The sequence below is a fragment of the Castanea sativa genome, chromosome 10 (genome assembly GCF_040712315.1).
Source record: "Castanea sativa cultivar Marrone di Chiusa Pesio chromosome 10, ASM4071231v1".
NCBI classification, from domain to species: Eukaryota; Viridiplantae; Streptophyta; class Magnoliopsida; order Fagales; family Fagaceae; genus Castanea; species Castanea sativa.
In genome coordinates, this window is record NC_134022.1 from 37,766,628 (window position 1) to 37,783,246 (window position 16,619).

The 16,619-nt window shown below is 33.3% G+C and overlaps 1 protein-coding gene across 2 annotated transcripts; it reads left to right on the plus strand.

Moving 5' to 3' along the window:
* Positions 1 to 5,895: 5,895 nt before the first annotated feature.
* On the plus strand, positions 5,896 to 13,461 carry LOC142611828 (protein SAWADEE HOMEODOMAIN HOMOLOG 2-like). Of its 2 annotated transcripts, none has more exons than XM_075783969.1 (9): positions 5,896 to 6,105; positions 8,555 to 8,640; positions 8,911 to 8,956; positions 9,093 to 9,210; positions 10,214 to 10,304; positions 11,824 to 11,872; positions 12,257 to 12,400; positions 12,490 to 12,609; positions 12,965 to 13,461. In XM_075783969.1, exons 1-9 carry the CDS (start codon positions 6,049 to 6,051, stop codon positions 13,004 to 13,006), a joined length of 753 nt encoding a protein of 250 aa, XP_075640084.1. In that variant the 5' UTR covers positions 5,896 to 6,048; the 3' UTR covers positions 13,007 to 13,461. The 2 variants fall into 2 exon arrangements, with proteins under 2 accessions (XP_075640084.1, XP_075640085.1); XM_075783970.1 differs by having other exon boundaries at positions 5,898 to 6,105; positions 10,217 to 10,304.
* Positions 13,462 to 16,619: the final 3,158 nt, after the last annotated feature.

The following is a 16,619-nucleotide window of genomic DNA, read 5'->3' on the forward strand; positions in this document are numbered from 1 at the left end:
GTCTTTTTGAATATCATGATGGGTAAGCTTGCAATTTTTCCAAGTATTTTGCATCACTTCATTGATAGATTCATTGTGATCCCCCAAAAATTGTAGAAGCTCAAGTAAAATTTCCTTTATCACTTGAACCTTGAGATTCATCGTGACCACGAAAAGCTAATCCTCGGAATAAAATGAATCTTACGCAATCAACTATTGCATTTAATTGAATCCGATATTCAGCTTTATCTTGATTTGATTGCTTAACCAAAACACTTTGAATGTGTTGCTTTTCCTTCTGTAAATCTTCACTCTTCTTGACAGCTTGGTTATGAGCACTATTAACTCCTCCAACATGGGAATCTAACTTCCCAACCTGATTCCAAAGTCGGAATCCCTTCGTTACAAAAGTGTCACCTCCTCCTTGCTTACCAACATCTTTCCCAAATAGGTAGCAATAAAAACAAAATGCTGCATCTTTGGCTATACTATATTCCAACCAATTTCTAGTTTCATACCATTCGACTCTAAATCGACGGGGCTTTCCAGAAAAATATGATACCGGGTAATCATGAGGAGGTCGAAGGGCCTTTTCCTAAATAATGTCTTCTTATTTCATCATGATTATTAGGATGATAAGATGATATCTTTTGTCGTAGCCCAGGATCTGAAGGATGATTTTCTAAGTTAAAGTCAACATGACTTCGCTTAGAAGATGGAGATGAATCTTGGGTACGTGGTTTTTTTATCAAGTATTTGTCCATAATTCTAGCAAAAGAATAAACAATAAATTATAAGTTTATTTGAAATATTAATAAATTATTAATTATTGTTGTTTAGTTGTTTTATTAATTTGTTTGTCTTTTATAAATTATAATTTGTTATATTATTGTTTCATTAATTATAAAATTATTAATTGTTGTTTAGCCTAACATAATTTTTTTTTATCTTTTATAATGTATTGGTTAATTAAATTATTAACGCTAAAAGACAATCAAAAAATTTCACAAGAACTAGCTACCAATCAGAAAATTTCACAATCACAATAACGCTAAAAGACAATTAATGTCTTTGATTCCAATACCAACACACACCAACAGTCCAACACGGCAACACCAACACCAACACATTACAATTTACACACCAACCAATGGATAAGAATCAATCATAAGATAAAGCCAAAAGCAAAATGCCAAATTCAAAAAGTAAAAAAAAAAAAAAACTGAGTGCTTCAGCCAGCCATTCATGGTTCTCCAGTTTAGACAATGAGACAAAATCATAAAGTTAATAATGACTAAAGAGAGAGAGAGAGAGTCATAAATAAAGTTATAACTGTGTTCATTATTTCATTTTCATTTCCTATATCATTTCAGATTTGAGATAGAGAGAGTGAGAGACCGAGAGAGAGTCAGAGAAAAAGAGAGAGAAATACCTGGGCGACTGCGGCGATGTGCGACGGTGATGGCGACGATGAGCGACTGTGACTGGGACGATGTGGACCGATCTCCGTCTCCGATGCAATGAGGGGCGACGAGTCCGATCTCCGATGAGCGACTGCGACTGGAGCTGGACCGATCTGGCGATCTCCAATGTTCGATGAGCGACTGGAACTGTGGATCGATCTAACTTCTAAGGGGAGCATCGTTGCTCTGTTTTTCCTTTTTAGGTTTGCTTAATGCTTTAGCTTTATTGAATTTTTTTAATTTTTTTGAGAAATGCTTTAGTGATGTACTAAACTACTGATAACTGATTTGAGGTTTCTGATGGGTCTGTTTTTTTTTTTTTTTTTGGTTGAGAAACCGGGGGTTTGCTTCCTCTGTCATCTGTTGGGCTTGCCGTGGGCTTGATGTGATCCCGTCCGATATTTTGCTCTTACAATTTTTTTTTCTCTGTTACAATTTTTTTTTTTCCAGATTTTAGTTGAAATTTTTTTTTTGGGCTTTTTTTTTTTTTTTTTGGCTTGAAATTAGAACAAATATATATATTTTTTTAATGTGAGGGTGTTCCTAATTTTGAATGAGGGTGTTCCTATTTTATATTTTAAGGGTAAAAAAAAAATACTATATATAAATTTCAAGTCAGGGTGTTCCTGGGAACACCCTGACCATAACGTGGCGTCGCCACTGATATATAGGGCACCCTAGTTTATTGTCTAACAATAATGTGTAATGTCCCACTTAAACACACATCCACCCCCTTCAAGAAATGTCACAACCTTCTTAATTAACAGTTGCAACATTTGCCAAATATTTTAATCCTTCGCTAAAAGTCAAACATTTTCATCAAATGACATGCCCTTTCATAAAGTTCACACCATTTCATCAAGAATCACACCCTTTTACGAAGTCTTAACTCTTCGTTGTGAACTGGATCAGGCCCATTATAGACATACTCATTGGGTTCTACTCCACCCAATATGTGTGGCATTTCCCATTTGCACTTATTTGGCAGTGGGCAACTAGGCAATACGTTCTTAGATCAATTTTTAACATCATCCATACTTTGCAAGTAGGTTGTGCAACTAACGAGCTCAACCTATAAGAAAAGTTGGAAAAAGCAATAAAATAATTCTTAAGATGGATTAGGATAACAAGTTAAAAACATCCCTATTAGTGTCTCAATTTGCCTTGGATTCATTCAGTCACATTGGATTTAACACCGATGATCCTTCTTTAACTCAATCCTTTTACGCTCTGTTTGGTTGCAGTTAGAGAAAGGAAATTAAAAGAAAGGAAAAGAGAGAGGGAAGGGAAAGAAAAAAGAAAGGGCAGAGAAAATTAGCTTCCTTAAGGCTTGTTTGGTTACAGCTGGGGTGAGGGAAGAGAAAAGAAAAGATAGGAAGGGAAGAGAAAGAGAAAAAGAAAAGTATTCTCTAGACGTGTTTGGATATAGAAATAAAAAAAAGGAGAAAAAACTTTCCTTTGTTTGGTTTAAAATTTTTGGTATGTATATTTTTACATTTATACCCTTATATATATTTGACATGTATAACTTTTTGATTTGAAACCACTTAAGGGTATATTTGTAAATTTATCCTACATTATTTTAAAATCAGTCAACCAACAATTTGTCTTATTCAACTTCCATTGCTCTTCTAACCATTGCTCTTCTAGCCAATTTGGGCATACAAGAATTTGTGGGCCCATGAGAAACCTTTTCTCTTCAATTCCCTCAAATTTTCTTTCCACCCTTGAAACCAAATAATGGAAATCTCTTCCTCTCCTTTCTTTTCTTTTCCCTTCCATCAATCCAAACATATTGTAAGTGTGTTTGGATACAAGAAAGAAATGAAAGAAATGAAAGAATTTCATTCATTTCCTTTGTTTGGTTTATAAAGGGGAGGGAAAGGAAGTTTGTGTATTTTTACCTTTATACCCTTATTTATCTTTGACATTTTTTTTCCCACTTTTTTATGATATAATTTTTTGCAAGTTCTTGACTTTTTTTTTTTCTTTTAAAATTTTGTGTTTGGTTATACAATTGATCATTATATTTATTTACTTTGAAATTAATTTTTTTTTTTTAAAAAAAAAAACCTCAATCTCATTTTACCCATGCCAACACATAGCAATTATGAGTAAATAATATTAAGATAAAATGTTAGTTCTTCATTAATTTCGATTGCACAATCACAGAAGATAAAATTTCATAATGAAGCGACTAGTTGAGAGAGAGAGAGAGAGAGAGAGAGAGAGAGCTGGTTGATGAAGGTGAGATTGAACTAGCTCTTTCTTTCTTTGTGTGCTGTCTGGGTTCTACTTCTTTCTATCTTTGCGGGCTATCACTGCTGTGTGTGTTCTACTTTGTTGGTGTCCACCTTCTTATTATACAGGGAGATTAAGTTTTGAATTTTGAATTTTGTTTCTAGAGAAAACATGGGCATTTTAGTAAATTCATTTAAAACCAACCCCACACAATTTCACCATTCCCTCTGTTTCCTTCTATTTTGGGCGGACACAATTTTGTGGGCCCTGGAGAAACACAATCCTCTCTCTTTCTCTCTACTGCCCTTCCATCAATGTAACCAAATAGAGGAAAGTAAGTCACTTCCTTTCCAATTTTATTCTCTTCTCTCCTCTTCTATCGTATCCAAACAAAGTGTTAGTGATGTGTTAAAGCCTACTAACCATTATGCATTCTCGATTAAGTCATAACGTTCAAGAAATGGATAATAGACTAAATAGTCTTCATTTGCTCTCATGTTACTTAAGTTTAGTTCAACAATTTCCTTAGTCATGTCCCTTTAGATCGCATCATCCATGACAATATACAACATGCTAGAGTAACAATTATTTAATTCTCTACCTTGTAACATAATCGAAGTCATGTAGGATATAATTGGAGTATGCATATCGTATAATGACCCATAAGACTCACTTGGTGAGGGCTCACCTCTCATGGTGATAAAAAGTACATGTAGCATGAGTTTACATGCTATTGTGGAGTTATCATTTTCAAAATGCGTATGTCTAATCTCTTTACAACACAATATAAATCTTATTTTAGACATTGTCCACATGTCTATATATCCTTTATTTGCTCACCTTCTTGGGTGCTAAATTAAGGTTTTGCAGGTGACCAAATTATAGGCTACATGGATTATGAGCTATTCATGCAGAGTCTTAATTAACATGCATATTAAAGATGTCACTTTAGTAAATGCGACATTTATATACAATATGTCTCATATTTATTTAATCTTTAGTATCAAAGACATTCATATTAACTTTTCCTGTCAATGAAAGGTTAAATGACACAACATCTCATTTCTACTCGCTTCCTAAATGCGAAAGGCGATCACTCGTGAGAGAAAGTTAATCTAACTCTATCAACATACCTTTTCACCATAAAACCCAAAACGTACACATGGTGATTGTGTGTGCCCTCTAGCATTTATAGTTAATGCCACAATGATTATAGAACACATCATGTACCATGTGCACTTATGAATGACCAATATCATCGAATAGATGCATCAATTGCATTATATGGTCAACCACAAACACTTAATCTACATGTCGAAGTAGTGTTTTGGAACCATTCCTCCTGATTATCTAGCATGCATGGTAATTCATGTGCTTGCTTTGAAAAATGGCCTACTTGTTTTCAACGTATATGGCTGTGATCCTAAACATTTGACTCATACAAAAAAAGCACAAATTTTCTTTATTTTTTATATGGGTTATGCTAATGGGTGCCGGGCAATGATTAACCATCCATTTTAAGAAATGTTTGATACCATTTTTTATAAAAAAATGAAAAAAACTGTCAAAATATTAATTGTTTTTTTTTCTTTTTCCATAAAAAATTTCTTTAAATGATTTTTTTATTTATTTATACAAGATAAAATTTCTACTCTAGCCCAAATTTAAGTGTATATGTATGTGAAACTCTCTCTTGAAAACTTAAACCCTGACCCTTGGTTCCCACACCCTACAAATATTTATATTTGTGGTGTGACCACTGCATCAAAGATGTACGATAATTCTTTTTATGAATGGTTAATTATCACTCTAAAAGTATCCGTTAAAACTTCCATTTTTATATAGATAATAACTAACAAATTTAAAGAAATTATGGGCTTAACCAAGCTAGAATTTGGGCCTTTAGAAATGAGACTGCTTTACAAACATAGATCCCAATGAAGCCATTATTGTGCTTCCCACCCGCCCTGTTGATTGAACCAATGAACAAAAAAGGAAAAAAGAAAAGAAAAAAAAAAGAGAGTATTGAGTCCGGTGGCATTTGAGTTCTGTAGTACTGTTTTTTTTTTTTTCCCCTATTTTGGGCTCAATGCACTGTTTTGTGTTGATTAATCAATGAATGAACTATTAGATGTTGATTGATACGGATGCCATCCCAAAAGGGTACACACAAAAATTTTAAAACCCAAAATATATATTAAAAAGCTAGAAAGAACTCAAAAAGGCGCTTAAACTGTAAAGCCAGCAAGACAGCCTTAAAACTAGTTCTTCTAGGGTTTCTAACCAAACAGAACTTAAGGAGAGAAAGAGAGAGAGAATATTCAAACTTAGGGCTTTTCACAGAGAGAGAGAGAGAGAGAGAATCATGGACCGTCTTCGTCCAAGAGAAAGACCAGCCTTTTCTGGCTTTACAAAGGCTGAGGTAATCCTTTAAAAAAAAAAAATTTCCCTTTTTTCTTTGTATATTGTAAATGTAGCTTCTTTTTTTTTTTTTTAATGATTTATATTATTACTTTTTTTCTTTTTGTTGATTGATTTCTGTGATTATTTACAATCATGAAAGATTTTCTATTATGCACAAAATTTTAATGATTATATGTTATACAATGTTTTTTTTTTAAATAAGTATATTCTGTTCATAATGCTATATATTGTAGCCCAAACACAAAAAAAAAAAAAAAAAAAGTCGTTAATTTTGAATCATGGAAATCATCTATGGTCTGTATTTGTGATGACCCTAATTTTTTGCAGCTTTTTTTTTTTTAGCACATGAACATGGGTTTCACTAATGGAATCTTTACTGTTAGCTCTTGATTTCAGCCTTGTAAAAGCTTTAATTTTTAAAAATCACTCGAAGTGGGGAGGGGATCCGAACCCGGGTTCTTATTCATTGGAGAATTGGGCAATGCCATTGAGCCACAAGACTCATGGCAGCTTTGTGTACTAGAATAGATAACCTCAGTCTTTGTAAAAGCTTTTGAGAGTCTTATATTCCTATGTGGGTTTTGATGCATGATCTATTAATGTAGTAGGTTACAATTGTCTGACTGGTAGTTTTAGAACCTGATTGGCAGTAAAACATGGGTATTGATTGATTATCCTAGTCTTACAGTACAAACATGAAAGTTAGCTTTTAAGGTGAAGTTAAGCCTTTTGGGTTTGGTTGAGACTGAACCCAAATGTTAGAATTACATGTGTTGTACGTGAGTGAGTCATTTATATATGTTTTAAATGTGCAGAGCTATAGTTCTCTGATCATGATGTCTTAAGTTATAGCCTCTGTCAAAAGCAAACTTGTGGAAATTTTTTTCGTAAGTGCAAAAAAAGTGCATGGAAATTTGACTTAGCATTCCTGTGTATGTGTATAAATGGGCATGGAAATAATGGATCTTTTAAGTATTATACAAGACATTCCTATTCAATGCCATAATGCTAAAAAATAGCTTGCTTTGTGATTGTCCGGTCCAAATTCTATCCTTCTTTTTTGCCCGGGGGTGGGGGGCGGGTGGTGGTGGAAATTTTGATATTTATTCTTATTGTGAAAAAGTTTAAAGCATTACTATGTTTCAGCTTAGTTATCCTCTAGATTTGTGTAAAGTTGTGTGGGAATTTTAGAATTTGAAGAGTTGATGCTTATGATATTGTTTTTATTGTGATCATAGAGTCCCAACTATTATATTGTGCACTTTGATTAGCTAGGTCATTTGGAACCTTGTTTTCGATTTATTTTATGCTCCTTGATAAGTTACATTCATAGGCACCTCTTACCTCTCCTGTTGACCATCAATCCCAATTCTCCCCACATTTCAAAGGAACAACCTATCTCTATAATTGAGTGTCTTCCTCTCCAAAGCCCAACAGGCTTGGTTAAAACTTAAAAGTGTCCAGCTTAGACCTCCCTAAACTCCCCTAGCTAGTAGTTGAACAATCTGTTTTCCAATTCACAAGATTGAATTTGAACTCATCACCCAAACCACTCCACAAAAAATTCCTTTCCAATCTGTTAGCCTCAAATGTAGAGGTTGTGATTACTGTATCAAGTTTTTATGTAGATCATCTCTTTTCCCCCCTCATTTTGACAAATATAATTGCTTCCAACTTGATAGTCTTCACTCAATTTTCTCCAAAAGGGGATTCCACACTTTCTTGCCTTGAATGATGATCCCAAAGGTGTGACTGAGTAATTCATTTGCAACCTAGAATATCAGCCCATGCAGAACCTGTCCTACAAGAACAAAAGTGATACATTTAGGTGCATAGTTTATTTATTGAAGGGGAAAGGATTCAAGATTTTGTGCTTCTATGGCATTCAAAAAAAGTGAGCAGCCTGGTAGAGTTTTCTCATGCCAGGATGTATGATAAGATTTTCACTTGTTCTATACACACACACACACACGCATGCATAAATAAGCTTTTCAGGCGTGCCTTTATAATCCACAATTATTTGGGCTTTTTTTTTTTTTTTGATAAGTAAATAAAGATTTTATTGAAGCGCAGACAAGAGAATGAACATAAAGGAGTCTAATGAGTTACAAATATTTCAGCTGATTGTTATTGTTCCATCTTCCTCATAATAGGTGAAATCAACTTTGACTTAAGAATTTAGTGGTGCAATATCCATTGGGGGTGCATTATTTGGACAGTGTTTGCATTTGCTAAATAATACTAATAATGTTTTTTCAATCGTTTCTTCTTCTTCTTCTTCTTTTTTTCTTGAGAGCTGTCACTTTTGTCTTTTAGATATTTTCGAAAGCAACCGTCCACACTTTTAGCTTTTTTCTTTGTTGAAATTGTTTTCAATTGATTTTTTTGGGTTAATGTTATTTGCTAAAAAGTATCATAATTTTATCTGCTCAATCCCTTGCAAACAGATTGAGAAAATGGAAAAATTGCTAAAGGAATCAGGAGAACAGTTGCTGAACCGAGAAATATGTCAAAGAATTGCAAAAAGTTTTAAGTGAGTCCCATTTCGTATCTTTATTGGTTTGATTAAATTGTTATAACTATGATACATATGTTTTTTGTTTTTATAAGTAAGAACTATGATACACATGTGATTGGTTATTGTCTAAAAATTGTTTGTCTTAAATGATACTTGCTTCTCTCTCAATAATAGATGGAGGATGAGGTCATGGGTGAAGACCCATTGGGTGTGTGTGTAACTTACCAATAAAAAAGTTGCGTGTCTAGATGCTAAGCCTTTCACTTTGCATGTATGTCTCTGCAGTCGCTCATCTGGTCGTGCTGGGAAACCTATTGTTAAATGGAATGAGGTTATTGCACTATCTATTCTTTCTATTTCCCTCTTTATTATTATTCTACTCTAAGATAGGATTATTACTAACTTGTTGCTGCCTTAAAGAATTGTTGTCTATTTTGTAACACTTCTGTGTTTTGATTATGTCTTAGGTACATAGTTGGTTCCAAAATCAGCAGCAAAATGTACCGGAAGCCTCTAAAAATGTGCCCATGCTCACAAAAGCTAGCCCTTCTAATGGGACAGATGAAAACTTGGAAATGCCTAAAGGTTCAAAATGCTTACTGCTTCTTTTCTGTTTTGTCCATGCTGTTATATAAGATGATATTTGTTGCAGTTATCAGATTTTGTATATCTTGCTCTTTATATTGTGTGTTTTTATATACAAATTTACCCATCTCTCTCTCTCTCTCTCTCTCTCTAGCTGGCAGTGTGTAGACTGCAGACTGTGGAGAGATTAACTCTATACATGTCATAAATCCTGTCTTTGAGTAAATGGTTTATAAAAAGCAGGGGGACGCATTTAGTGTTGAACTCATGGTGCCTTGTAAATACAATGTTATGTATAAAGCATCTGCAAATGCAGAATTTGATGAAAGAACTGGAGATGATAATGGATGGATTGAAGCAAATGAACTATATGAATGACTTTAATGTTGTAAAAAGAAAAAAAGAAAGCATGAATGGCTTAATATATAGAATACGGCTGAAAAAATGTACTATTAAATTTAATATGGTTAGAAAGTTTACTATTGGCATTAACTCCTCAACTTGCAATTTCAGTTGTTACATTTACAAGTTATATATAATCAATACTATACTTATCAAATAAAAACATAGAGTCAATTGTCAATGGTATGGTAAACTGCCCCAAGCTATTGTTGGAGAATCTTTATGCTTTTGGAATTCTCTACCATGTTGTAGAGGATATTCAATTTATGTCTTTTGTTATGTTGCCATCAACACAATTTAGTAGTTAGTTGTCAAATTTGCTTTATGGTACGTGATACTATAATAAAACATGCTCATTAAATAAAGGTATTTGAATTGTGGATGTTTTGATTGATGTGCAGTACGTCAAGACAGTGCATATGATAGTGGTTTTACTTATTAGTTCTCTTTTATTTTTTGGTACTCATCTCGTTTTTTAAAATGGGATTTTACTTTTTCATTGGCCCCTTCTTACAATTCATATTTATCTTACTTTATAAATGAGTTAGAATTTTTGAGTTAATAAATAAATGTTTATGTTTTTTGCTGTAATCTTCTGTAGAAGATAGTTCAAAAGCAGGAGAAAGAATCCCAGATAGTTTAGAAGCAGGCAAATTGGAATTTGAGGCAAGGTCATCAAAAGATGGAGCATGGTAAGCCTACATATAAGCAAGGGTATTCTTTTTCATTACTTTGTTGAATGCATCCTTGTGCGGTTTATTATTGTCCTGTTGTTTGCCACCAGTATTTTTAAAGGTCAAAGCATGATACAGGGTCTCTTCATCATTGGAAAGGCCTATGGCATAAGCTTTTATATATTTGGTAAAATATGCATTGGCAAATATATTAAAGGATAACTGGAGAATAATAAATATAAAAAATGTGGAAGCCGTTGAACCTTTTTAGACAATTCAGGAGAATAGTAGCAGAATTAATTGAAGAAAATGTTAATGACAATAAAATCTTTTTTAAAATAGCAGACCATAATACAATAAGTAATACAATCTGAATTATTATTCAGATCATGATTACTAATATCTAATAATATTGAATATTGGAATTACATGAACTAAAGAATTTATTTGATATTATGGATGACTGGTTATGGTCATGGATCAGATATATATCATGGCAAATTTTTCAGAGATCTTGGTGGAATTGCCCACATATGAAATTGAAATGAAGCTTCAAATATATATATATAATTGAACCATATGAAGACTTTATGTGGAAATAAAAACACAAATAGAGCATGGATCATTATAGACATAGTGAATTTTTTTTTTTTTAAAGGGTCTTACCCAATGCGCAAAGCCCTACGTTTGTGGGATCTGGGAAAGGTGAATCTTTTTAGCATTGCAATTAAAATAAAAAGAAGAAGAAAATAAAAAAGAAAGAAAGACACATGTTTAAGTAGGAAGTATGATAGTGAATGAAGTCTAACTTCAGATGGAACCTCCCTTCATATAATAAATAATAGGGTGAGAGATGAGTGACTTATCAATAAAAGAGACAGACATAGCAAGTGAAATTTAGTTAAGCAATCTACTCGATGAAGCCTTAGTCCGAACTACAAGGGGTTGGCTGATTAATCACTTGAAATAGCAAAATCAAAATATTAGTTCATAGTATGAGGCATCTGAGGCACGCTTCCAACCTGTGAACTAAAAATGCCAAAAAGTATTACCTACTTTTAGGCCTCAAGGCCTTTCTGTTATTATCCAAAAACAGGGCCTTTTTTTATTATTATTATAAGTAAAAATTCTTGTTATTAATTGTCAAAAAGAGTACAATAGTTATTTTGGACAGTTGCTTAAATTTCACCTCATAAGATTCTTCCTTTGGAGTGTGTTCAACAATCCACCCCATTAACTTACAGTCGCAACCCAAAATAGTTGGCTATCAGCATTGAGGTTACCAGAAGCGGGAACGTATATCTACTAAAATAATTGACAAAATGTTTAATTTACAAGTTTGATCCCTCTAGATTGCATTTTAACCTCCCCTCACCCACCCCTAAATAAATATATATAAAAAAGGATTTTAAAATAAATGAGAAAAAATGACAATAAAATTTAGAAGGGCTATATAAAATTCATTAATTACCTTTTATAGTGCTTGTAACTTAGTTAAAACTTTTTGAACCTTTTAATCAGACTTCTGGCTTTGCAGGTATGATGTTGATGTGTTCCTTGACCACAGATTTCTCTCGGGTGAATTTGTAAGTCAATAAATTATAGTTTTTTCTTGAACTTTTGAAATGATACCGAGTTAAAGAAGTGGTCAAACTCTTAATGGCACGGTGGTGTGGGCCTGTGGGAAGGGAAGTGTTAGTGGTTTAGTGCTTTTTGAGCTACAACCTCCCCCCCCCCTCTCTCTCTCTCTCACAAAGTGCGCCACAAATACATACACATAGACCAAGTAGTTAGGAACGATCAATACTAAAAGTAACCAGTTATTTGTGCCCTGTATATATATGTGTGTGTGTGTGTTTGTATTTATTAAAGAACATAGACCAAATAATTAGGAATGTTGAATACTAAAAAGTAACCAGTTATTTGTGCCCTTTATTCTACCTAATTACATTTGATAAATTTTGTCAAAGGAAGTTTGTGTCAGATTTATTGGATTTGGTGCTGAGGAAGATGAGTGGGTCAATGTGAAAAAGTCAGTGCGGCAACGCTCTATTCCTTTGGAGCATTCAGAGTGTCATAAAGTGAAGGTTGGGGACCTTGTCCTGTGCTTCCAGGTGATTCTAAATGCATTGTTTTGGTGTGTTCTAGAAAAGGCCTCAATTCTTGGTAGCCCATCTAAACTGCCAATGTGATTGAATTTTAGGAGAAGAGAGATCAAGCAATCTACTATGATGCTCATGTTTTAGAAATCCAAAGGAGACTGCATGATATAAGGGGTTGCAGGTGTCTTTTCTTGCTTCGATATGATCATGACGACTCTGAGGCAAGTATAGTTTGCTATGGCATTTGTATTTTTCAATTAATTTGCTCATGGACAAGAAAAGAACAAAAGAGAGTTTAAGAACACAGCTTTTACCACTACCTTGACATGTGTGATTTTGAGTGGTGGAAAAAAAAAAAAAAACAGTGATGAGTTCGTGTGAAAGTGATGGTTCACCAATCATAGTTGCACATGTCATCAAGTTGTGACAAATGGTGTGGTCTTAGAAACATTGAAACAAAAAAAGTCACTCGACGGTGTTCATTCATATATCTTTTTTCCTATTACATTTGCTCAATGGGTGATTAAAGAACAAAAAAGCTCAGTGCAGTTGATACGCTGACTCTCTTTTTAACAGGAACGAGTGCGTTTGAGGAGATTATGTCGTGTGCTGCGCTAAAAAAATTTGGTAATTTTTGAGATCACTTTTTCTGCGAGTTGCATGGGAATATGGATAATCCAAGGGGCAGTTTACTTCAAGGAACAATATATGGATACCAGGAAACCAATGTGGGGGGTAATCTTTTGCTCAGTCTTTTTTATGCCTCAAGCTGAGTAAGGATATGAGAAGTGAGAACTAAAGGAAAATATACTTGGAAGCTTGTGCTGATGTGATTACCATGTATCTGCTGTTATGATCGCAACCTTATCAATGGATAGCACATCTGCAATCGCAGTAGCCTTTACTAGTGTACCATTTTACCATATTTCACTTCCTCCCCCCCCCCCGGGCACACATTCACGTTATTTCGACCATTCAGTGTAACGGTTCTAATACGAGATTGCCTTTACTGATTATGAAATGGGCTTAGAGCGGCACACTAGTGGGTCACAGTAAAATTTTTGGTGAAAATATTTTTGGTTTCTACATTTTGGTAGTAATCAATTTAGTACATGTTATTTTCAACTTGCAATTAATTTGGTCTCTATCATCAAATTACAATGGTTTTTGCTCTTTCTAGCACTGTCTCGGCATCCAAAACACAAATCAAATTTGCTAATCTACTACCCTGGTAGGCACTTAGCAACTAAAACAAAACTAGATTTGGACCTAGAATGACTAAAAATTGAAAATGGCATTAACTAAATTGACTACGAGTCAAAAATGACAAGGACTAACCATGATATCAAAATGCAAAGACCAAAGTAACTGCAAAGTTCAAAATAGCATGAATTAAATTGACTGCTACTATATATAAAGGACTGAAATGATAGTGGCCCAAAAAAACTAAAATGGTACCTTTGCCATAATTTTTCTGTTTGAAGGAGGAACCTTAGAGTTGGAAGGAAACCCCTTTGACATGCTTGATGGTGAGTGCAATGTATGTTAATGGAATAATCAGTTAAAAGAACTAATATTTATACTTCAAACAGGTACAGAAACTATGAAAAGTCACCATATTAAGGGTGCGTTTAGATACTGCTTATTTTCTGAAAACTGAAAATTTTTTGTTGAAAACACTATAGCAAAATAATTTTAAAATGTGAACAACAGTTGTGGGTCCCAGTTTTAAAACACTACCGTGGGTCTTGATTTGTTGGCTAAACAATAGCTGTGGTTCCCATTTATAAAACACTATCGTGGGTATTCATTTTAAAATGTGAACAGTCGCTGTGGGAAACGCAGAATGCAAACGTGGGAAACGCACTATGCAATCTAAACTCACACTAAATGCTGTCAACAAATGAGCCTTGATAGGAGGAACCTTTAGAGTTGGAAGGAAACCCCTTTGACATGCTTGATGGTGAGTGCAATGTATGTTAATGGAATAATCAGTTAAAAGAACTAATATTTATACTTCAAACAGGTATAGAAACTATGAAAAATCACCATATTAAGAGTGTGTTTAGATACCACTTATTTCCTAAAAATTGAAAATTTTTTGTTGAAAACACTTTAGCAAAATAATTTTAAAATGTAAACAGTAGTTGTGGTCCCAGTTTTCAAACATTGCTGTGGGTCTTGATTTGTTGGCTAAACAATAGTCGTGGGTCCCATTTATAAAACACTGTCGTGGGTATTCATTTTAAAATGTGAACAGTAGCCGTGGAAAACGTAGAACGCAAACGTGAGAAACGCACTATGCAATCTAAACTCGCACTAAATGCCGTCAACAAATGAGCCTTGATAGGAGGAACCTTTAGAGTTGGAAGGAAACCCCTTTGACATGCTTGATGGTGAGTGCAATGTATGTTAATGGAATAGTCAGTTAAAAGAACTAATATTTACACTTCAAACAGGTACAGAAACAATGAAAAATCACCATATTAAGGGTGTATTAAGATACCGCTTATTTCTTGAAAACTAAAAATTTTTTGTTGAAAATACTATAGCAAAATAATTTTAAAATGTAAACAGTAGTTGTGGATCCCAGTTACTGTTGTGGGTCTTGATTTGTTGGCTAAACAATAGCCGTGGGTCCCATTTATAAAACACTGTCGTGGGTATTCATTTTAAAATGTGAACAGTAGCTGTGGGAAACGCATAATGCAAACGTGGAAAACGCACTATGCAATCTAAACTCACACTAAATGCCGTCAACAAATGAGCCTTGATAGGAGGAACCTTTAGAGTTGGAAGGAAACCCCTTTGACATGCTTGATGGTGAGTGCAATGTATGTTAATGGAATAATCAGTTAAAAGAACTAATATTTACACTTCAAATAGGTACAGAAACTATGAAAAATCACCATATTAAGGGTGTGTTTAAATATTGCTTATTTCTTGAAAACTGAAAATTTTTTGTTAAAAACACTACAACAAAATAATTTTAAAATGTAAACAGTAGTTATTTGTCATTTTTTGATACTTTTTTTTTATTTTTTATTTTTTAGCTGTTCCTTTTTTTGTTAATTTCCTTCTTTAGTTTTTTGTTCTTTTCTATACTTTCCATTCGGTTTGTTTGTTTTTATTTATTTATTTATTATTTTGTTGTTGCGTTCATCTGTTTTGTTTTGTTTTTTTCTTCATCCGTTTTTTTTTTCTTCCTAATTTGTTACTTTTTTTTTTATCCAGTAGGGCATGAAATTAAATTTATTCAAACTACATACTCTCTGTCTCCACTTTTCCACCTCCAAATCAAACACCATGAGAAAAAACTAAAATTTTTATATCCTCCCACTTTTTCATCATTTCCTCATTTTTTATCCTCTCACTTTTCTACTCTTTCAACCAAACAAGCCCAAAATTTTCAATTTAGCATAAAGAAAACTTCAAGGTAAATTTTTCATTGTAGTTACTTTTTAAAGCCCTAGTGTTCGGGGTTATTTTCATATTGAAACTCATGCATGTGCGGTCTCCAAAATTCTCCAATAAAGGCCATCCAAGATATTACTCCTCAAGTACTGAATTTCCATTTGTAGCTTCTTACAAGCAACAATTTTTTTTTTTTTATTTTTAATGTATTGTGATAAAAGAGTAAACATTAGAAGTTGTTGATAAAAAGTAAACAGTAGAAGTAAACTAATAATCAATTGAAAATTCTGTTGTTTAATTTCTTTAGTAGAAATAGAAGGCTAGAGGTGTGCTGTCAACTCGCTAAAACCGACTTGATCCAACTCAATCTACCAAGTTGGGTCGATTTTTAGGAGTTAATGGATTGGGTTGGATTGTGATTTTTTTTTACTACAATGAGTTAGGTTAAGTTCAAGTCATAAGTTTACAAATCCATCTAACCCAACCTAACCGACCTATATTTAATATACTATACTATAGATTTTTTTTTTTTTTTTTGCCCCTTCTAAACAAAACTCAAATTCTAAGTTCTCATCATTTCAATTTCTTTCTTATTTCATGTTACTCTTTCTCTGCCGCTGCTCTCACCATTATTCTAAACCCCAAATAAAATCCAAATCCTAATTTTTCTCATATAGTTTGTATTTGTTTGGTGTTATATTCAAGATTATTTGATTATAAATTTGGTCTTATTTGTGGTGATGGTGTTCTAATGCTCAATTTAATAATAATAATAATAATAATAATAATAATTTAAAAAAAAAAAAAACTGTCCAAC